Source organism: Oratosquilla oratoria, chromosome 39, assembly GCF_046742065.1.
Source record: "Oratosquilla oratoria isolate Oo_2021 chromosome 39, ASM4674206v1, whole genome shotgun sequence".
Lineage (NCBI taxonomy): Eukaryota > Metazoa > Arthropoda > Malacostraca > Stomatopoda > Squillidae > Oratosquilla > Oratosquilla oratoria.
In genome coordinates this window covers 18053888-18077764 of record NC_134815.1, presented here as the reverse complement: position 1 = coordinate 18077764, position 23877 = coordinate 18053888, and the positions used below count along the sequence as shown (strand labels likewise).

Here is a 23877-nt window from a genome sequence, read left to right as displayed (position 1 = left end):
ACAGTAGATTACTTTATGCATGCTCAAATTCCTTGATTTTCTTCTTTGGATCACTAATCTAAATAATCTACTTGGCTCTAAATTGTTCATTCCATGCTTCTACAAATGTACTCTCCTTCAGTTGTACAAAACCTCTTTCCCTTAGTGCAGAACATGAAGTTGGTAAATTTAAATAATAGTACTAAACTGTAATCTCCAATATTAGCCAGAACTCGTATATTTTCAACATTACTGTGACACAAGAAATTTTGACTTCACTGTTTCTATTATTATATATTTTCTCCTAGGGATCAACAATAAATTACTGATTGTGGTTGGTCCTATGAATTGTATCTCAGAATCATCTCTTTGTCTTCATCCCATCAAATCTCTGGGATTCTGTCTCCAGACCAGCCCCAAGGTCTCATCAACTTTGACTAACTTTCACATACAAAGAACTGACAAATGACAAATGATCACTATGTGACAGCGGTGACAGAAATAGATCAACACAAATGCAATACACACAACAGACTGTTTCCTCCCAGAGAGATCTATGGGAGAACCCAAGGTCTGTTATATAATGTGGGACTGTTGGCTTCAAGTCAGTGAAACTCTAGGCAATAATTACTATTATATGGTATTCACTCTTTCAATAAACAGAACTGTCCAGCATCAATAAGAATTGAATCTATTACAGACCTTACCATGTTCATAGGGTTGAATCCTCATGCAAAACAACTCGAACAATCCCTACCAAAATGTGTATTATTGTTGGTGTGAAGTCTTGGGAGAGGTAGGTCAACCCCAAGAGAAAGAGATTCAGTGCAGACAGGAAGACCTCTCTGGGCTGCAGCTACAAGCTTCAAGGCTACAAATAACTCACGGCGGCCATACCAACCCTGACTCGCTCCCCCACTGAGATTACTGATCTGTAATGAAAAAGAGAACACTTTGTAATAACAAATACAACATTAATACAAGATTTTCTTCTACACTGTAATCACTCTAAAAAAAAAAAAAAAAAAAGACACTCCTGTTCTCTAGATAAAAAACAATATATATACCATAAGGAATAACAACAGCATATTTTATTATTCATCATTTTATTATTTGACTTGCATCATTATTTAGCTTCTGCAATGTGGCTGAAATGAAATAAAATTCAAATTTATATCATATTAACTGGCAAAACTCTGCATGGCAAATTGGCCCACATTCACTGTTCCACCAGTTAGCGACCACGAGCTAGATTCTTTACATGAGTTTTGAGAACTGTCATGACATCATGTGTTCCTGAAACAACCATTGGTTGGCTAGAAGCTTTTATGTGTTCCAGGGATAGCCCAAACCTTTTGGCCAATCAGCATCAGCCACTCTCCTCTCTGTATACATGCTAGACTTAACCCCTTCCATATGAGGACATTGCTTTTGTCAGCACTACATTATGCAAGGTTTGCTGTCTGTTGTGACATCACAGACTAAACTCCTCTACTTTAATATTAGTAAATGTATTTAAAGCATATAATTTAATACATTTATGTATATCATAATGTAAAAAACACATGCTTTAAAATTATACATTCATTTGTTTTTGTTATATGTCTTGTATGTTACCCTATTGCAAAAAGATCTAGACAATTTTTTCATGGAGCCAAGAATGGGAAATGAATTTCAATAACAAAAATGCAAAGTACTGGAAATTGGCAATAGCAGCAAAAGACCATCCTTAAACTATTCCTTGGGAAGAGAACCCATTACAAAAACAAAAGGTAAAGGATTTGGAAATATTGATAAAAAAAACAACCTCTTGAAAGACATATCAGCAGGATTGTGGGAGAGAGATACTGACTGCTGCAGAAGATTAAAATGACTTTTCACTATATGAATGAAAAGATGATGATAAAACTCACTGAAACCCTAATCTATCCAAGACTGAAATATATGTCAGGGGTATGATCCCCACACAAGTGAAGAATATAATCAAGATTGAGAGAATACAAAGGGAAGCAACCAAACTGGTGCCCAGCCTGACAGATAAACCATACGAGGGAAGACTAAAAGCCCTGGGTCTACAAACTTTGGAAGATCGAAGAGAAAAAGGTGATATGATTACAGTATTCAGGTCACTCATGAGGACATATTGCTTGGGCAGAAGAGATCTCTTGATTAAGAATGGGAAGGCTTCAAGAGGTCATGAGAACAAATTAAGGAAGACTATATGTCTAAAGGATGTGAAGAAATACAGTTCTCCATATAGATGCACAAATACTTGGAATAGCTTAGAAAGTGAGACAACCCAAGCTGGAACAATACATGAATCAGGATCTAAATATGATAATTGTAAGTCAAAGATATACACTTTGTTGGAACTGTACATTAATGTGAGGCTAGACATGATAAGCTAGAGACTAGGAGATAGCACCCAATCAGCATTGCTCCTTTCCTGTACACTACAATTAGATACATACATACACAAAATGTGAGAAAACTTAGCTTTTCAGAGCACTGGAACTGTGTAATATACTACAGGAAAAAAATACATGTGCCAAGTGGCTGGTCTGGATTCAGAGCTCCCAAAAGGCTAAAAGGGGCTGACTAAGCCTGTAGTCAAGTGCCATCCTTTCAATGGGAAGTACCTCCTCCTCCTCCTCTTAACTCTCCCTGCCCCTCCACCTCGTTTTATTTCAGGTGTAAGGAGGTAGGCCAACTTTCCTCCCTGCACTTTAACTTATCTACTCACTTGCTCACTCTCTCTCTTCTCTATCTCCTCTCTCTCTCTCTTTCCCTCTCCCCATCATTTTTCTTCTCTCTTTCCCTCTCCCCTTCCCTTTCCCTCTCACCTTCCCTTTTCTTCTCCCCTTCCCTTCCCTTTCCTTCTCCCTTTCCCTCGCCCTCCACTACATGGGGTGCTTACAGCACAAGTTTTTTTGTGAGTGAACTAAAACAACACCCATACATACCATATCCAACATTCATTATGACTGAGGACTAATCTCAATAACAAAAATATGCTGACAACTCTGAAAATCAACTACAGTACATCATCTTTCTGTTACCTTCCTTAAATATCTCCTTTACTATCTCTATGACCCCACATCCTTGGTGCAATACTGTCCTAAAGTATAGATATGCTAGTTACCAATAACGAAACGCATTTTCTTTTTATATTTCCCATTTTCTATGACCATAACTACCCTCGATCTCACTTTCGCTCTCTCTCTCTCTTGCCCACACGAGGTAATGGCTACTTAAATCCTATACAGTCCATATTGTAAGGATTTTACGGACATCCGAACAGATCAAAGTCGTACAGCATTCTTTTATGGCAGGAGAATATAATCTTCTTTCAAGCAAGAATGTTCAGCCCTTTTCCTTTTCACTATCTCTACTTCCTTAAATCTCTCCCTTACCAACTCTGTGGCCCAACACCGTTCCCAAGGATAGAAGCACTGTCTACTGTCAACTAAATACTTAATAACCTGTACACACACACACAACCTCGTGGCGCAGTGGTTAGAGTTTCCGGCCGCCATTACGGCGGTCATGGTTCGAAACCCGCCCAGGGTTGAAATAATTTCAGCATCGCTGCGCTGTGAATTGTTACTCAAACTCTCGTGGGCAGGGATTTGTGTGTGTGTGTGTGTGTGTGTGTGTGTGTGTGTGTGTGTGTGTGTGTGTGTGTGTGTGTGTGTGTGTGTCTGTATATACCTAGTTGTATTTTACGGGAAAGGGAGCTATGCTCGTGGTGTCCCGTCTTCATCTCTCATTTTATCTAAACTATTTTTAAATTCATGTATTGTTTTTGCACACACCACTTTCTCATCTAACTTGTTCCAACTGTCTATTACTCTGTGAGGAAAGCTGTTCTTTTTCAGATCTCTTCTATAGCTGTCTATTTTTATTTTCTTTCCGTGTCCTCTTGTATTTCTCTCATCCCATTTTATCAGATTCTCTCTATCAGTAATTTCTATGCCTTTCATGATTCTGTAAATAGCTATCAAATCTCCTCTCTCTCTTCTTTGCTCTAGTGTCTGTAGTTCAAGTTTTGCCAGTCTTTCTTCATATGATAGTTTTGAGAGTGTTGGTGCCAATTTTGTAATTGCTCTTTGTATTCTTTCAAGTTTTTTTATACATTTTTTTGTACTTGGTGACCATATCGTTGCTGCATATTCCAATCTTGGTCTTATCAGGGTGATTAGAATTTTCTTCACCCTTTCTTCATCCAGGTATGTAAATGCAACTTTGATTGTTCTTATTAAATTATAAGTTTCTCCAAAAATCTTATTTATATGTTTCTCAGGTGACATATTATTCATAACAATGACTCCCAGGTCCTTCTCATTTTCTACTTTTTTTATTCCTTCTTCTCCCAATTTATATGATCCTGTTATTCTGTTTTTGCTTTTTCCAAATTCCATTATACTACACTTTTTTGTATTGAACTCCATCTCCCACTTCCTACTCCATTCCTGTACTTTATTTAGATCACTCTGTAGTGATTCACAATCTTCTTCCGTGTTCACTCTTTTCAGTAGTTTTGCATCATCTGCAAAGAAGCTCATATAGCTTTCAATTTCTTCATCCATATCATTAATATATATAGCAAACATTATTGGGGCCAGAACTGTTCCTTGCGGAACACCGCTTATTACTTCATCCCATTTTGAGTGTTGGTATCTTATCACTACTCTCATTTTCCTTTCTTGCAAAAAGTCTTCCATCCAATTAAGCAGTTTGCCCTGTATTCCTCCTTCAGTTTCTAATTTCTTAAGCAACTTCTTATGTGGTACTTTGTCAAAAGCTTTTTTTAGGTCTAGAAATGCACAATCAGCCCATCCATCTCTTTCTTGTATTATATCTATTAGCCTTGAATAGAAACATATTAAATTGGTGACGCATGATCGTCCTTGTCTGAATCCAAATTGCCTTGGATTTAACACGTTGTTTTTTTCTAAATATTTTACCCATCTACTTTTGACAATTCTTTCACAAATTTTTGCTATTGTACTTGTTAGGGAGACTGGTCTATAGTTGTTAGAGTCTTCTTTATTTCCTCCTTTATATATGGGTACTATATTTGCTTTTTTCCAATCTTCTGGAACTTTTCCTTCTTTCAAGGAACTGTTTATTATGCTATGTATTTTGTCTGCCAGTTCATTCCTGCATTCTTTCAGAATCCAGTTTGCTATTTCATCTGGTCCATGCAATTTTCTGACATCAAGATTACTCAAGTGTTTCAATATTTCGTTCTTTGTTACTTCTATTTCTTTCATGGGAGGGACTTTCTCTTTCCATTCGATCTCTTTAGGTTGTATGTTCTCCCTTGTAAACACTGATTTAAAATGTTTGTTCATAATTTCCGCCATTTCAATTTCCTCTGTGTATTCAACTCCTCCTTGTCTTAATTTCTCCAAGTCTTGTTTGTTTTTCAATTTGTTGTTTACAAATCTGTAAAATAGTTTTGGTTGATCTTTACACTTTTCTATGACATCTTTTTCATATTTTCTCTTTTCCTCTCTGCATGCTTGTACATATTCATTTCTATAACAAGTATATATTTTCCATTTTTCAGGCCTTCTGTCTTTTTACATTCTGGTCCAAGCTTTGTCTCTTTTGTCTTTTAACTCCCTACAACTTCTATTGTACCAGCATTTTACATATTCTTTTTCTTATTTTTGTCTTGGGACATACTTTTCCACTCCTTTTTTGTAAATTTTTGTCAAAATATTCCATTTCTCTTCCACTGTTGTTTCTTCTTTGTATATTTCTTCCCAGTTTTCATTTTGAAAGAATTCTCTTATTTTATCAAAGTTTGTTTTTTCATACATCAATCTTCCTTTTCTATATTGTTCATTTCTTTTCATGTATTTTTCTTCATTTAGTTCCAGTTCAATCAATATGTGGTCACTTTTACTTATTGGTGTTTTATATTCAATCTTGTCCACTATTCTAGGTTCCAGGAATGGAAGAGAAACATAACCCAGATAGAACCACAAGAATCAAAGAGGAAAATGAAAAAGTAAGAAACTTACTAGAATTAGTTCAGGAAGATGAGCCAGAAATAATGAAACAAATCGAAGAGAAATTCAGACTCGGGAAATATAGTACAGACAAGACCAGACCAATTAAGATTAAATTCAGGTCACAAACGACGGCAGAGAATATCTTGTCCAAAACAGGGAAACTAACAAGTGAACAATATAAAAAGGTATGGATAAAAAGGGAAATGAATAAAGAGGAAAGAGAGGAGGAAATAAGGAAAAGACATGAAGCTAAGAAAAAAAAACGAGACCAGAACGGAGACAGAAAAACAAGAATTCTACTGGAGAGTAGTGAATATGAAATTGAAGCAATGGAAAATAACAGAGAAACACAAAAGAAACAGGGAATACAATGGAAATAACAGAAAGTTAAAAGTATCCTACACAAATATAGATGGATTAATAACAGGACTGAATGAACTGAATAAATATCTGAAAGAAAAAGATCCGGACATAATGGGAATTGTTGAGACAAAATTAAAAGGTCCACTACCACCCAACAGCATAGGACACAATGCATATAATCATTGGATTAGAAACAGAGAGAAAAAACAAGGGGGTGGAGTTATGTTCCTGACTAAGAAGGATATAAGCATGAAGAGTGTCACATATGGGAACAATAGAGTAGAGATGATCATGATAGAAGTAGAAGATAGAGATAAGAAGAGCAGAAAGTTTGTAATAAACTACGTGCCCCCAAAAACAGCCTCATGGGAAGAGAATGAATATAAAAGTATGTTAGAAGACACAAGAATAACACTAAACAAGATAATGGAAGAATAGTTATGATGGGCGACTATAATTGCAAAGAAATATGCTGGGAAGAGATGACCGTAAAGGGTGGAGAAGACTCATGGGGAAGTGTTCTACTTGAGATGATTACTGACCACACAATGACACAATGGATCCAAGAGAACACTAGGTATAGAAGTGAGGAAGAACCATCGAGACTAGACCTAATAATCACATCAGAACCTGAAATAGTGGAAAAGATAGAATACCAGGCACCAATAAGCAAAAGTGACCACATATTGATAGAACTAGAACTAAATGAGAAAAAATACATGAAAAGAAATGAACAATATAGAAAAGGAAGATCGATGTATGAAAAAACAAACTTTGATAAAATAAGAGAATTCTTCCAAAATGAAAACTGGGAAAGAATACACAAAGAAGATACAACAGTAGAAGAGAAATGGAATATTTTGACAAAAATCTATAAAAAAGGAGTAGAAAAGTATGTCCCAAGACAAAAACAAGAAAAAGAATATGTAAAGTGCTGGTACAATAAAAGTTGTAGGGAGATAAAAGACAAAAGAGACAAAGCCTGGGCCAAATGGAAGAAAAACAGAAGACCAGAAAAATGGAAAATATATACTTGTTATAGAAATGAATATGTACAAGCGTGCAGAGAGGAAAAGAGAAAATATGAAAAAGATGTCATAGAAAAATGTAAAGATCAACCAAAACTATTCTACAGATTTGTAAACAAACTGAAAAACAAACAAGATTTGGAGAAATTAAGACAAGGAGGAGTTGAATACACAGAGGAAATTGAAATGGCAGAAATTATGAACAAACATTATAAAACTGTATTTACAAGGGAGAACATACAACCTGAAGAGATCGAATGGAAAGAGAAAGTCCCCCCTATGAAAGAAATAGAAGTAACAAAGAATGAAATATTGAACCACTTGAGTAATCTTGATGTCAGAAAATCGCATGGACCAGATGAAATAGCAAACTGGATTCTGAAAGAATGCAGGAATGAACTGGCAGACATAATACATAGCATAATAAACAGTTCCTTGAAAGAAGGAAAAGTTCCAGAAGATTGGAAAAAAGCAAATATAGTACCTATATATAAAGGGGTAAATAAAGAAGACTCTAACAACTATAGGCCAGTCTCTCTAACAAGTACAATAGCAAAAATTTGTGAAAGAATTGTCAAAAATAGATGGGTAAAATATTTAGAAAAAAACAACGTGCTAAATCCAAGACAATTTGGATTCAGACAAGGACGATCATGCGTCACCAATTTAATATGTTTCTATTCAAGGCTAATAGATATAATACAAGAAAGAGATGGATGGGCTGATTGTGCATTTCTAGACCTAAAAAAAGCTTTTGACAAAGTACCACATAAGAAGTTGCTTAAGAAATTAGAAACTGAAGGAGGAATACAGGGCAAACTGCTTAATTGGATGGAAGACTTTTTGCAAGAAAGAAAAATGAGAGTAGTGATAAGAGACCAACACTCAAAATGGGATGAAGTAATAAGCGGTGTTCCACAAGGAACAGTTCTGGCCCCAATAATGTTTGCTATATATACTAATGATATGGATGAAGGAATTGAAAGCTATATGAGCTTCTTTGCAGATGATGCAAAACTATTGAAAAAAGTGAACACGGAAGAAGATTGTGAATCACTACAGAGAGATCTAAATAAAGTACAGGAATGGAGTAGGAAGTGGGAGATGGAGTTCAATACAAAGAAGTGTAGTATAATGGAATTTGGAAAAAGTAAAAACAGAATAACAGGATCATATAAATTGGGAGAAGGAATAAAAAAAGTAGAAAATGAAAAAGACCTGGGAGTCATTGTTATGAATAATATGTCACCTGAGAAACGTATAAATAAGATTTTTGGAGAAACTTATAATTTAATAAGAACAATCAAAGTTGCATCATACCTGGATGAAGAAATGGTGAAGAAAATTCTAATCACCCTGATAAGACCAAGATTGGAATATGCAGCAACGATATGGTCACCAAGTACAAAAAAATGTATAAAAAAAACTTGAAAGAATACAAAGAGCAATTACAAAATTGGCACCTACACTCTCAAAACTATCATATGAAGAGAGACTAGCAAAACTTGAACTACAGACACTAGAGCAAAGAAGAGAGGAGATTTGATAGCTATTTACAGAATCATGAAAGGCATAGAAATTACTGATAGAGAATCTGATAAAATGGGATGAGAGAAATACAAGAGGACATGGAAAGAAAATAAAAAAAGACAGCTATAGAAGAGACCTGAAAAAAACAGCTTTCCTCACAGAGTAATAGACAGTTGGAATAAGTTAGATGAGAAAGTGGTGTGTGCAAAAACAATACATGAATTTAAAAATAGTTTAGATAAAACGAGATATGAAAACGGGACACCACGAGCATAGCTCCCCTTCCCGTAAAATACAACTAGGTAAATACACACACACGTGTTTGTGTGTGTGTGTGTGTGTGTGTGTGTGTGTGTGTGTGTGTGTGTGTGTGTGTGTGTGTGTGTGTGTGCGTGTGTGTGTGCGCACGCTTCACCACCATGGTCTTGGATCATGTGTTGGACTCGTGATCGACAGTTATTAACCTCCCGGATGAGAGCTCAGAGCTCGTATGACTGACCTATGGGTAATGCTGTGACTTTACACGCACACACACACACACAACTCCCCACCCACGCGTTGGAGTAACAGCCCGCAGCGCAGCGATACTGAAATTATTTCAGCCATGGGCGGAAGTCGAACCTGACCGCCGTAGTGGCAGGCGAGATCTCTATCATCTGCGCCACGAGGTAGGTAGGTAGGTGTGTGTGTGTGTGTGTGTGTGTGTGTGTGTGTGTGTGTGTGTGTGTGTGTGTGTGTGTGTGTGTGTTCACCTTGGTCTTTGGATCACGTGTTGGACTCGTGATCGACAGCTTTTTCCCTCCAGGAGGAGAGCTCAGAGCTCGTATGACCGATCTATGGGTAAGGCTATGACCTTACACACACACACACACACACACACACACACACACACACACACACACACACAACTCCCCGCCCACGAGAGTAGGAGTAATGACCCGAGGCGCAGCGATACCGAAATAATTTCAGCCCTGGGCAGGATTCGAACCAGGTACTGCTGCACCTCCGTACTGGCAGTCCAGTATTCTATCAACCGCGCCACATGTGTGTGTGTGTGTGTGTGTGTGTGTGTGTGTGTGTGTGTGTGTGTGTGTGTGTGTGTGTGTGTGTGTGTGTGTGTGTGTGTGTGTGTGTCCTGGTTTACCGTCCCCGCTTCATTACATGGCGATTCTTCCTCCTCGCCCACTCACGAGTAATTGGAGAAGATGAGGAGAAATTCCTTCGGGCCGCGTCAATTCATTATCAACTCACAACCGTCCTCCACTCACACCCATCTCTTGCCCTCTCCCTTCCCTGCTCAACAGGCATTCGCTTTCTATCCAAGCCCCGCTGTGGAGATGCTGTGTTTTGATACACCGTTTCTGACCCAGGCAATGGGCTTTGTGTGTAGGTGTGTGTGTGTGTGTGTGTGTGTGTGTGTGTGTGTGTGTGTGTGTGTGTGTGTGTGTGTGTGTGTGTGTGTGTGTTTTGAGGGACGGAGTTTATATATGTATTTTCATCCACAAGGGGCTATACATTTTGATCAACCACAATTCACTTTAATTCTAAGCCATCAACATCGAGATACACGAGGAGGCCAACATACAGAAATTGAAACGAATTAAAAACGGAAAACAAATGTGACACCCCCCTTCTTTAGGGGAAAAAGTCTCTTGGTATAGAAACGGCTGATAACTAGAGAGTATAGATATAGTAGGAACCATTTACGTTGATTCGAAGCTATGCATCGTGGCTGTAGAATAAGAGACGGGGCCCCACGAGCGTTGTTTTTGTTTACCTTGTACACTACAATTAGGTAAACACACACATATGTACACGCACGCATACAACATACGCACACACACACAAATACAAACGCAGGCATACAGCACGCACGCACACTCACACACACTCACACACACACACACACACACATGCACATACATACGCATGCACGCATACAAAACACACACACACACACACACACACACACACACACACACGCACACACACGCACATCCACACACACACACACACATCCACACACACACACACACGCGCGATCCCCACACGTGACGTCAACCGAGCTCCGGGAATATCAAGGATTAATCACTTTGAGAGTCCAAATAACGGCAAGTAGTACAAGAGGGTTCCATATCTGCGAGGGATATAAAGAAAGGACCTTTCTCTCTCTCTCTCTCTCTCTCTCTCTCTCTCTCTCTCTCTCTCACACACACACACACACACACACACACACACTATACATATAAATACAGTATTTATATATGTATGTATATATATATATATATTATATATATATACAGTATATATATATACAAGAGTATACGTATATATACTAACATACGAGTTGAGTTTTAGCTACACCATGTCACAATCTCATGTAGCATAAAAACATGGCCGACGGAAACGATTTTTTTTCGAAACGACTTTTATAAAATTTTGTTTTTGTAAAAGATATATTTGTGATTCTTTTCATGAACACAGGAATCTGAATACTGGTCAGCGACAACGAAAGACTAATACAAGGAATGAAGCAAATAAGGCTGCACTTAATGATTCTTAGTATGTAGAAGAAAAAAAACGGTACAGAAAGTGACGATCCTAAATTACAAAAGCAAATGGATGAAATGAATTGAATAGGTTATATGAACATATTATAGAAAGTCAAACAATAGAAATGAATCTGAAAACAGGAAATGAAAGGGCACAAGAACACAAAGAAACACTTTAGATGAACTGAAAAAAACGTTAGTATAACAATGTCAAAAGAACACATTGGCTGGAAAAAGACCCACGACCCACAAGCAAATCTTAAAGAAGTAATTAATCGACCAGCGACCCACAAGCAAATCTTAAAGAAGTAATTAACCCATTCAACTCCGATGACAAGACATCTTGTCATCGGAGTTGAATGGGTTAATCGACCAGCAGAGAAAGGAAGAACAAGATGTGGGAAATATATATTACTTGCTAAAACACGAAGAACCTTTAGTAAGGGACGTGGTGGATGAAATATAAGTAGGGATAACAGGAAAATCCGAGATCAGACCTTACTTCCATACATTCAGAGGGAAGTGCGGGGACGAATGGCAATGTGGGAGATCCGGTGAAGATGGTTGAGTGGCGCAGGGAAGGGCTGGAGCAAATGGCACTAGGGTTGGCACAGGATCGAACCATCTGGAGAGGTATAGCCAAGGAAGTAATGCGCCGCTAAACCTGCCAACCACGAGGGTAGCAATAGTACAATTATTGTAGGACGGACGAAGAACTTGTATATCCTGTCAACCCCGATAAAGGGTAAAACAGAAACGATACATATTCACACGTTCTGACACTCAGTTTCGTTTTAGGTCTGAAAGGTCATTCGTGTCAAACTTTTTCAGCTTTTACTCGAATGAGAGCTGGGTGGGCTGTGTGTATCTCAACCTGGAGGAGGCTTTTGGTAAAGTATCTCATAATCGTCTTGGGAGGAAACTGGAGCATAATGGAGGACTACGAGGCAAAAGGATGAAAGATTTTTTTGAAGAGAAGGTTCATGAGGACAATAGTATAGGATAAGACGTCTGAAGAAATGACCAGTGGAGTTCCACAAGGTTCTTATATATGTTAATGGCATGATGGAAGGTATAGCAAGTTATGTCAACATGTTAGTAGATGATGCAAAAATCACGCAAAAATTTATAAACGAAGAGGACTGAGTGAAAAATGGAATTCGATACAAATATATATATATATATATATATACATATACATACATGTTACCTGACATAGCAGGATTGTGGGACAGACATATAGATTGCTGCAGAATACTGAAGTGGGTTTTCATCTTATGGATGAAATTAAAAAAAAAAAAAAAAAAAAAAAAAATCATAGAAACCCTAATCCATCCAACAGTAGAATATGTCAGTGGCATGGTCCCCATAGAGTAAAAGATCAAGAGAATACAAAGTGTAGCAACCAAACCGGTTCCCAGCCTGGCAGATAAACCATATGAGGAGAGACTAAAAGCACTGGGTCTGCCAACTTTGAATGATCGAAGAGAGGTGATATGATTACAGTAGTGAGGTCGCTAAAGGGGGTATGCTAGATTAACAGAGGTCATAAAATCAAATAAAGAACAACTACATGTCCAAAGGATGTGAAGAAATACAGCTTTCCATATAAATGCATAAATACTTAAAAAATACAGAATCTAGACCAAGTTATACCCATACATGAATTTGAAGCTACTGTAGGTATGATCAATTGAAGAGGAGATAGTACACATAAGCATTGTTCCTTTCCTGTATATTACAATTAGGTAAACGCAATAAGGTAAATACACACACACGACAGCCTGGATTATCAGCAAAGCTTTTTACAGTGGAAGCGCAGAGCTAAATCAGGATTTTATGCATGGGAGACTGCATGATTCACTACACTACCAAGCCATGCGCACGCACGTGCGTGTGTATTTACTCAACTGTAATATACAAAAAACGAATACCATTCGTGGGGTCCTGTCTTTTACTCTCCAAATAACCTATGTGAATGCGTGCGTGCGTGTGTCTACGCTCATGTGTACTGACCTAATTGTATCTACCCGGTATTTAATTGTAAGAGCCACTCTTTTTTTTTTTTCTCCATCTGTTAAATTTGGATTTAATTTCCTTGTTTCCTTGTTCGACTATTTTTTCTCAAGTTATTCCAAAAGTTGATGCATCTGTATGAGGAGCTATATTCGTTGACATCATTCAAATGCTACCGGGACTTGTCGTCACTCATCCTAAACAAAGAGACCCATTTTTGTGTAAATTCTGAATACTCTATCCACTGTTCCAAGCCCAGAAATCTCGCCACCTCTATTATTTCCTTTTCCCCGAAGAGAAATCCATTACTTCTATTCTTTTCTTACCCTGGTGGGCTGGAACTCTTTTGACCACTCCTTTGTATCCTCTTAATCTTGCATTCTTCTTGTGTGTGGGCAAATCAATCCCTCAGAATTTTCCCACCATCTCTCTCAGTCTATAGGAGCGAAAATGACACTTTTATCTTCGTAAACCGTTTACATGTCTCACCAAACGTCTTGTTTACTTATTTCTCGGATGTGTTTACCTATTTGTATGGCGAGCCCCATTTGATATCTATGTACCTACCGGTGGTTTCTTAAAAAAGAAATCTTTCCTTATATAAATCTTATATAAATCCTTGGAAGGGAAAAATTTATATAAGGAAAGATTTTTTAAGAATACCACCGTAAGATTCTAACGGTGGTATTCCTAAAAAATCTTTCTTTATATAAATTTTTCCTTTCCAAGGATTTATATACGATTTATATAGGGAAATATTTTTTTTAGAATATCACCGTCAGAACCTTACGGTGGTATTCTTAAAAAAAATCTTTCCCTTCCAAGGATGTATATAAGATTTATATAAGGAAATAATTTTTTTTTTTTAAGAATACCACCTTATATTCCATAGGCCTCTTACCCCTTATATAATGGGGGGTAGCCAAGTCAAACGCACGCATCCACTCCCGTTCATTCAACTCCTATCCACCATTTATTTCCTTCTCATCTGGGCGAGTAAAATAATTTCGATGATTTTACTCACCAAATTATTGCTAACGGAATGTTACGTTACTGGGGTCCATCTCTTTGTCCCCATTTGTCCTATATGGCTTTAAATCCACTTAGTTTAGACTGAGCTACATTTCTAAATTATTCCTAAAACTGATACATCTATATGGGAAATTGTGTGTGTGTGTGTGTGTGTGTGTGTGTGTGTGTGTGTGTGTGTGTGTGTGTGTGTGTGTGTGTGTGTGTGTGTGTGTGTGTGTGTGTGTGTGTGTGTGTGCGTGTGTGTGTGTGTGTGTGTGCGTGTGTGTGTGCGTGTGTGTGTGTTGACGCGCTCACACGTATATGTGTGTGGGTGTTCACGTATTTACACGTGTGTATATGTGTATGCGTGTGTGTGCGTGTGTGTGTGTGCGTGTGTGTGCGTGTGTTGACGCGCTCACACGTATGTATATGTGTGTGGGTGTTCACGCGCTTACACGTGTGTGTGTGTGTGTATGCGTATGTGTATGCGCGCGCGCGCGTGTGTGTGTGTGTGTGTGTGTGTTTCACCATGGTCTTGGATCACGTGCTGGACTCGTGATCGAGTTATTAACCTCCCAGATGAGAGCTCAGAACTCGTATGACCGATTTATGGGTAATACTGTGACCTTACACGCACACACACACACAACTCCCCACCCACGACAGTTGTGGTAACAACCCGCAGCGCAGCGATACTGAAATCATTTCAGCCTTGGGCGGGATACGAACCCGGACCGCCGTAGTCGCAGGCAAGAACTCTAACCACTTTACTCATAAATCAATATCCCGTATGTAAATAACAGCGGCATCAATTTACGAACACTGTAACTCACTCAAGTATAAAAAGCCCCCAATGTCATTTCCAAGCCATATTCCTACCGCAACGCGCAAGCCGAAGACACGACAACGTGTGGACGGGAACGGAGAGAACCCACAGACCACATTTGGAGCCCTTCTCAATTAGCCCTTTCCGTTCCTGGCGACATTTAAGGGGCTATCACACTGGGCTATTTTTCCTCCAACCGTCGGCTGTTACCGCCAACCTTCATCACTTCTTCCTGCCATAAAACGACTGTGGAAAAGTATTTTGTTTTCTTAACGATTTACACAGCAGTTTGATATGCTGGAGGGAAATTATTTTTTTCTCCAATGTATCAAATTCCCTCCCGAAAAATGCGGGCTGTAAATCTGCTTCAACAGTCGGAGGAAAAATAGCCCAGTGTGATAAGGAATTCACTCTCACTCCAATTGGCGCCAGGCGATTTCATTCGCCTCGATGGTGGGCAAAACGTCTCTCTCCTTCCTCCTCGTTAGCCTCGTTCAATTAACCCCTTACGGAACAAGTAACACTCTTATTGTGACGGGCACCAGGCTCTATGTGTCTCCATGGCATTCTCTCGGCAACAAAAGGGGCTAAAGTTAAACTAAAAGAAAAAGAAAAGAAAAGAAAAGAAAGAAAGGACGCCCGCATCAATCCCATGAGGTCGCAACGTGTCTCGCCACGCCTTTATGTCTGATCCTCAAATTCACCCCCCCACCCCGGACGCTCCCCTCCTCCTCCCCCCCTCCCACCACCACCACCTCCCAATTCCCTCATCTCAACTCTCCAGCACACTCTCCTTTCATTGTGTGTTCATCCCTCTGATGCAGAGTATACGAACCCCTTGTACGCTTTATCCTGCGTTGTCTTCTCACCCACGTCTTCCAATTCCATAATGGCGTTAACCTGAGGTCGTCGCCATGATTTATCACTGCCACTAACATCATCACTAGTTCTAAGCTTAAGAGGGGCCACGTCATCCACATACTCGTTCTCGCTCCTCTTCGGCCCTTCCTCTTCTCTTTCTCCTCCGCATCACCTACTTTTCCCCTTCTCTTTCTTCCTCCTCCTCCTCTTCCTCTTCTCTTCTCTCCTCCGTCTCACCCACTTTTCCCTTCTCCTCTTTCTTCCACCCACCTCCTCCTCCTCTTCCTCCTCCTCCACGCCTCTCTTATCAACGTGGGTGAGTGCCCTTCTTTATCTGAGCCCAACGAGTGTAATGCTTACATACGCCGCCAAGTCGCCCGGCCCATGTACAAGTACTCCCCCATTATATTAACGAAACAAAATTATTTTCACCAATGTTGATTTTTTTTGGCCAGTCATTTCCTCATTTTAATTATTTCACAATCTCCCGTTTCGTTTATTTAATCAACCCTAATTCCACAAAATATTTGTATGTGAACTGCAATGAAAAAATTATATATAGGCGATGGAAAATTTACTTGCAATCAATCAACCTCTGTTACTCTTCGACCAACGCGACTGAGCCCAGGTCAGACTATGTCTCGGCTTCAGTAGAACAGAAAATGAATGAATAAATAAAATAATAAATGAATAAATAAATACATAGAAAATAAATATACACACACGTGCCTGCAACTACGTACGAATAGTCACACACACACACACACACACACACACACACACACACACACACACACACACACACACACACACACACACACACACCTATATATATATATATATATATATACATATATATATATATATATATACATATATATATATATACATATATATATATATATATATATATATATATATATATATATATATATATATATATATATATATACATATATATGTCTCCGACGAGCGCATTGTCAGTCTCGTTCGTGATGAAATGTAATTAAAAGTATATATATATATATATATATATATATATGTATATATATATGTATATATATACATATATATATACATATATATATGTATATATATAATGTATATATATATAGTTGTGTGTGTGTGTGTGTGTGTGGGTGGTGTGTGTGTGTGTGTGTGTGTGTGTGTGTGTACATAGGAAATTATAACAGGCCCAATATTTCCAACTTTTTTTTGGGGGGGGGGGGGGGGGTTATGATGAGTCGTGACTGCCCCACTCCCGCCTGGCCGGTCTTACATCAAAACATCCACATTAATTCAATACTGACAACAATCCAGCGTTGACTCCACGGGTGATGATGATGTGTGATCTGTTACCGGTGACTGTGAGGTTTGGGCACGTCACTATCGAGCTTCATTTCCGAAGACACCTGTTCCCTCGGCCTCTCCCCTCCCCTCCCCTGTCCTAGTTCTGGTTTCCCCTACTCAAGCCTCGCCCCCACCGTCCACACACTCACACACATCTTTGTTTATATCACGGCCAAGGTGAGAGGGTCCATACTACTTACTCTCTCTCTCTCTCTCTTTCTCTCTCCCCCTCTCCTTCTCTCTCTCTCCTTCTCCCCCTCACTATTTCTCTCTCTCTCTCTCTCTCGCTGTCTTCTCTGTCCCTCTCTTTCAACCGAAATATTGACCAAATAATGTAAACCTTCCGAGCCCATTAAATCCCAGAATCTACAATAATCTTGTTAAGGCTAACGACCGCCTTTTCCTATTAGCTTCGAGCTTTAGATCGATCTCTAGCCCATCTTGGGTACAAAATGACCTTGATTAACCCTTTAAATCCCAATTTTATTCTGGGTAACGATAAAGCCAGTTACTATTCATTCAGTGAGAAAAAAATATGGGTCTTTATGGAAGTTAACCCTGCGCCTCAGAATGGCCCGAGGCAGCACCTGCGATGCTACAACCTACTCGAGTGGTATATACTCAATACCTGAGGCCGACCCTACCTCCTCCTTAAGAACCACTTCTGGCGAGGCCGAACTCCGTGTCCAAACAACCTCAGACTCGAACCACCCACTCACATCCCTTGGCCGTGTTGTTGTTGTCGTTGTCGTCGTCGTCATGGTCATGGGTTCTTGGTATTAGATATTACGCGATTTTTTCTCGCCAGTGGACACCTACGCACACACACGCGCGAGCATACACACACACACACACACACACACACACACACACACACACACACACACACACACACACACCTCAACGAAATGCCTTTTTCAACTGATCCCTTTAGATGTACTATACTGCTTTTGGTCCGGCTGCCACCGTACATTTCTTCTTCTTCTTCTTCTTCTTCTTCTAGCGAGGGTAAACCCCTTTAAACCCCCTCAGTAAAGAATGGGTACATCCTGCCGTGTTTTACAATAGTCGTTTATTCTAGCTGTCTTTAGACAATTTTATTCAATTGAGGGAAACCCACTCCTTAGACACGCTGCACAGCCAATCCAAACGTGCACGAGAAACTCGAGTACTGTATGGGGGCGGAGGAGGAGGAGGAGGAGGAGGGTGGGGAGAAGAAGGGAAGGAGGGTGGGGAGGATAGTGGGGCGGAGGAGAAGGAGGAGAGGAGGAGGGAAGGAGGGTGAGGAGGGAAGGAGGGTGGGGAGGAGGAGAAGGAGGGAAGGAGGGTGGGGAGGAGGAGAAGGAGGGAAGGAGTGAGGGAGGGTGGGGAGGAGGGAAGGAGGGTGGGGAGGAGGAGAAGGAGGGTAAGGGGAAGGAGGGTGGGGAGGAGGAGAAGGAGGTTAAGGAGGGAAGGAGGGTGGGGCGAAGGAGAAGGAGGGAAGGAGGGAGGGAAGGAGGGAGGGAGGAGGAGGAGGAGGGTGGAGAGGAGGAGGAGGAGGGTGGAGAGGAGGAGGAGGAGGGTGGAGAGGAGGAGAAGGAGGGTGGGGAGAAGAAGGAGGGTGAGGGGGAGGGGAAGGAGGGAAGGAGGGTGGGACGAAGGAGAAGGTGGGAAGGAGGGTAAGGAGGGAGGGGAGGAGGAGGAGGAGAAGAGGAGGCGGGGTTAGGAAGGAGGGACAAGAATAGCCGCGCAGGAAGCTGCAAGTAAGTAAAGAAGGGTGAAGTACGGCGGGGTCACTCAATTGAATCAAAACCAGGTGACGTCAGAGAGAATTCGACTTGGTAAAGCCAGCTTGACGCGTTACACTTCGAAAATAGATGATATGATCTTTCGTTCTGGGTGAAGAGATTAGGCAGGATTAAATCAAGTTAAATGTCGTATTTGCCGGCGTATATAAGACGCACACTTATTTTACGAGACCTAAAAAAAGGGGGGAAAACATACCGTTTCATCACTGTAAAAGAAAAATATTGTTTCGTCACTATATTAAACCTTATACTAGTTAAAACGTGAAGGGAATTCAGTAAGTGTAAGGTAACAAAATTGGGTTTTATTTTATTGCAGGATGTCTAAAAATATACCTCACTGTCAGAGAAACAAAGCAAAAGAAACAGACAATCTGTATATTTCGACCACAACTGTAGTCTTCTTCAGCAGATGAAGAGGACCACAGTTAGTGGTCGAAATATACAGATTGTCTGTTTCTTTTGCTTTGCTTCTCCGACAGTGGGTTATATTTAAACATTTTACAAATGTGCAACGACATTTTGGTTTTGTGATTTACTGCAGGAAGCACCACGAATTGATATTCAATTCCTTTATAAAAAGAGTTCTGTTCAAGAAAAGAGTATTTTGGTATTTATGCTCAGTGCTGTAAGCAAAGACATTATCCGACCTTGATCGTGGAGAGCAAATTATTGCGATTTTTTCGCAGCTGTATTTCTTTGCGTCAGCACTATTAGCAGACCAATGGTGTAAACATGTCTTGTTATTTTCCTAGCATGTGTTTAAACTCTGGAAAATTTGTAGAATTTTTTTTATGGAAAATTCTAAAGTCACCAACTACACCTGACTCGGAGCATTGGGTTAATTCCGTTAACGTAGTTAAAGCAGTTATGTGAGTGTGTAGCTTATCTATATATTTTTTGTCAGAATTATAACACCAAATAAACACAAAACACGTATATTTGCTGTTATTATTTTTGCAGTACCACGCTCAACATTTCCTTGTATTATTACTAGAAAATAGTCTTCTGTACAAAATTTCCGTCTTGGTCTTGCTTCCATAATGTAAATTAGTATTTTTTTTTTCAATAAAAAAGGCGCAGTGGTAGCGTTCGCACCCGCTATTCTTGCAGTCTGAGTTCAATCCCTGTCCAGGACTGAAGCAATTTCAGCTTTGCTGTGCTGCTAGCCGGCACTCCAGCCCTCGTAAGCGGGAAGTTTTGTGTGTGTGTGTGTGTGTATTCACTTGGTCTTTGGATCACGTGTTGGACTCGTGATCGATAGCTATTTCCCTCCTGGAAGAGAGCTCAGAGCTCGTAGGTCCGATCTATGGGTAATGCTATGACCTTGCACACACACACACCCCCAACTCCCCGCCCACGAGAGTTGGAGTAACACCCCTCAGCGCTGCGATACTGATATTATTTCAGCCCCGGGCGAGAGTCGAACCCGGACCTCCGTAGTGGCAGGCCAGAGCTCTAACCACAGCGCCATGAGATGTGTGTGTGTGTGTGTGTGTGTGTGTGTGTGTGTGTGTGTGTGTGTGTGTGTGTGTGTGTGCGTGCGTGATTCAACTTGGTCTTTGGATCACGTGTTGGGCTCGTGATCGACAGCTATTTCCCTCCCGGAAGAGAGCTCAGAGCTCGTATGACCGATCTATGAGTAATGCTGTGACACACACCCAACTCCCTGCCCACGAGAGTTGGAGTAACGACTCGAAGCGCAACAATACTGAAAATATTACAGACCTAGGCAGGATTCGAACTCGGACAGCCGTAGTGACACTCGGGGAATCTATCAACCGCACCACTGAGTCTCGTGTGTGTGTGTGTGTGTGTGTGTGTGTGTGTGTGTGTGTGTGTGTGTGTGAGAGAGAGAGAGAGAGAGAGAGAGATAAGGTCACAGCATTACCTGATCGGGCATATATGAGCTCCGAGTTCTCATCCGGGAGGGTAACAGCTGTCAATCACGAGTCTAACACGTGGTCCAATACCATGGTGGATCACACACACACACACACACACACACACACACACACACACAAGCACACACAAATAGAAACGTGGCCACTTTCGTAGGACTTCCGGCCGGGCGGCAACCAAGTTCGCTCGTTTTGTCAGCCTTTCCGTCTAATTGACCCATTTCGTATCACCATTACAGGAAATACGATCTAGGGTGTGTGCGGCATATTGTTTAGATTGAAAAGGCCTTCAGCCCTGAGAAGAAGAAAAAAAAACACATTTTCTCGACACTGATCAAACGCACCGTAATGTTAGGTTACCGGGAGATGGTATTTATCAAGTAATTACCTATTCAATCAAGCTACCACATTAAGTAATTACCTATTCAATCAAGCTACCACATTAAGTAATTACCTATTCAATCAAGCTACCACATTAGGACCAAGTTAAAAGCATTCCATAGGCAATATATATATATATATATATATATATATATATATATATATATATATATATATGTATATATATGTATATATATATGTATATATATATGTATATATATATATATAAGATTGAAGGTGAAAGAAGTAGACGAGGAGTAATGGGAGAATTTCACGCCTTAACGTTTCGACCCGCAGGGTCTTGATCACAAAGCTAACAACTCAAACGTAACAGGATATTTTATACACGGACGGGTCATCTTATGGGACGCTTCGGAGAGCTTGTTATTTTATTTGCGTATTCTTTTATTATTGATAAGCTTGTGGCTTTTGCTAAACATATAAAGCCTTCTCTATGGTTAATGTTGTTATTAGTGTTGATATATGCTGTCTCAATTGTCTTCCTTAGTTTCTTGGATAATCCTTTATTTAATACGGTTGTGTTGTTCCAGTCTGAAAGGTGACCATGTTTATCCACATGTATTACTATGGAGTTAGATGTCCTATGGGCTTTTACGTCATTTTTATGTTCATTTATCCTTTTATTAAGTCCGCGACCAGATTCACCAAAATATGAAGAGGGACAGCTTTTACACGGGATTTTATAAACAACACTGTTTTCGTTAGTGGGATTATTGTCGCTACGTGTTACCAAATGTCCCACTTTGCTACCTGACGTCCTGGTTATTTTGATGCCCGCTTTTAGGAGAAAAGTGTCTAGGTATGAATTAACATTAGAGTTTGGTACTGTGATATATCTGGTTTCATAATTACATTTATTATCAGGTAGCAAAGTGGGACATTTGGTAACACGTAGCGACAATAATCCCACTAACGAAAACAGCGTTGTTTATAAAATCCCGTGTAAAAGCTGTCCCTCTTCATATTTTGGTGAATCTGGTCGCGGACTTAATAAAAGGATAAATGAACATAAAAATGACGTAAAAGCCCATAGGACATCTAACTCCATAGTAATACATGTGGATAAACATGGTCACCTTCCAGACTGGAACAACACAACCGTATTAAATAAAGGATTATCCAAGAAACTAAGGAAGACAATTGAGGCAGCATATATCAACACTAATAACAACATTAACCATAGAGAAGGCTTTATATGTTTAGCAAAAGCCACAAGCTTATTAATAATAAAAGAATACGCAAATAAAATAACAAGCTCTCCGAAGCGTCCCATAAGATGACCCGTCCGTGTATAAAATATCCTGTTACGTTTGAGTTGTTAGCTTTGTGATCAAGACCCTGCGGGTCGAAACGTTAAGGCGTGAAATTCTCCCATTACTCCTCGTCTACTTCTTTCACCTTCAATCTTATTTGTCATAATATAGTCAATATATATATATCAGTATTTCAAAAATGACACGTGAATATAATTTGCAGAAAAAACACTGATAATTAAGAAACGTAGTCCGAACGTTTTCGTCTATTTAAGATGTATATATATCGCACGGTTAAAATATAGGCAGATGTGTTTGTCCATGTACGGCAATGGTGATGATGATGATGATACGGTTTAACGTTACAAACTTTCCCTTGTCGGAAGGCTAGGGCGGTGCCCCTCACTGAGGACTTTGTAACGTAGAATTTAATGAACCATTCCCTTGGTTCAACTTCGCCGGTGGCAGGATTCGAACCGCCATCCTCAGCGGCAATGGTAAGGAGGTTAAAATACACATCTAGGCGATGCAACAGCCCTCCCCATTTTTTAACAAGTGATTATTACTATAAAGTTAATATATATATTCTTAATTATACTACCACACTGGGGGCTAGGTTAGAAATCCTTGTCTGGGCACCAGCGCACCCATATGAAACAGTGAGTGTAGAAAGGAGACCTACAAATTTCTAATTTCGATTGTCAATATACCAAATCACCTGATGAGCTTCGCAACCCTTAGGTTTCCTAGGCTCTTCGGGTGTGTTGCAAGCGAGTACTGTTAAGCCATGGAGAGCCTTTTTTTCCCAGAAGTTACTAAAGAAATATAGCAAGCACACCCATATACCGTACCTGCATACCACATACCGCATACCAATGGTGGAGTGGAGAAAATGGATACATATTCTGACGACATCATTCACGTTTTTTCTTTCTTTCCTTTCAAGACCAGAACTACAAAATAGAAACCAAAAGCGCACAGATCTACCTCAACGT

General features: G+C 39.8%; 1 protein-coding gene across 6 annotated transcripts in view; it reads right to left on the bottom strand.

Moving 5' to 3' along the window:
- Reps (RALBP1 associated Eps domain containing) overlaps positions 1 to 23877 on the bottom strand; it is a 145944-nt gene that overhangs the window by 68205 nt on the left and 53862 nt on the right. For 3 of the 6 annotated variants that reach the window (XM_076176616.1, XM_076176617.1, XM_076176620.1), the window contains exons 2-3: positions 11981 to 12103; positions 737 to 911 (exon numbers count right to left, since the gene is read on the bottom strand). In XM_076176616.1, the coding sequence (XP_076032731.1) occupies positions 737 to 911; positions 11981 to 12103 (298 nt within the window). The remainder of the gene's footprint in view (positions 1 to 736; positions 912 to 11980; positions 12104 to 23877) is intronic. The other 3 variants (XM_076176619.1, XM_076176618.1, XM_076176621.1) reach the window with 3 other exon arrangements.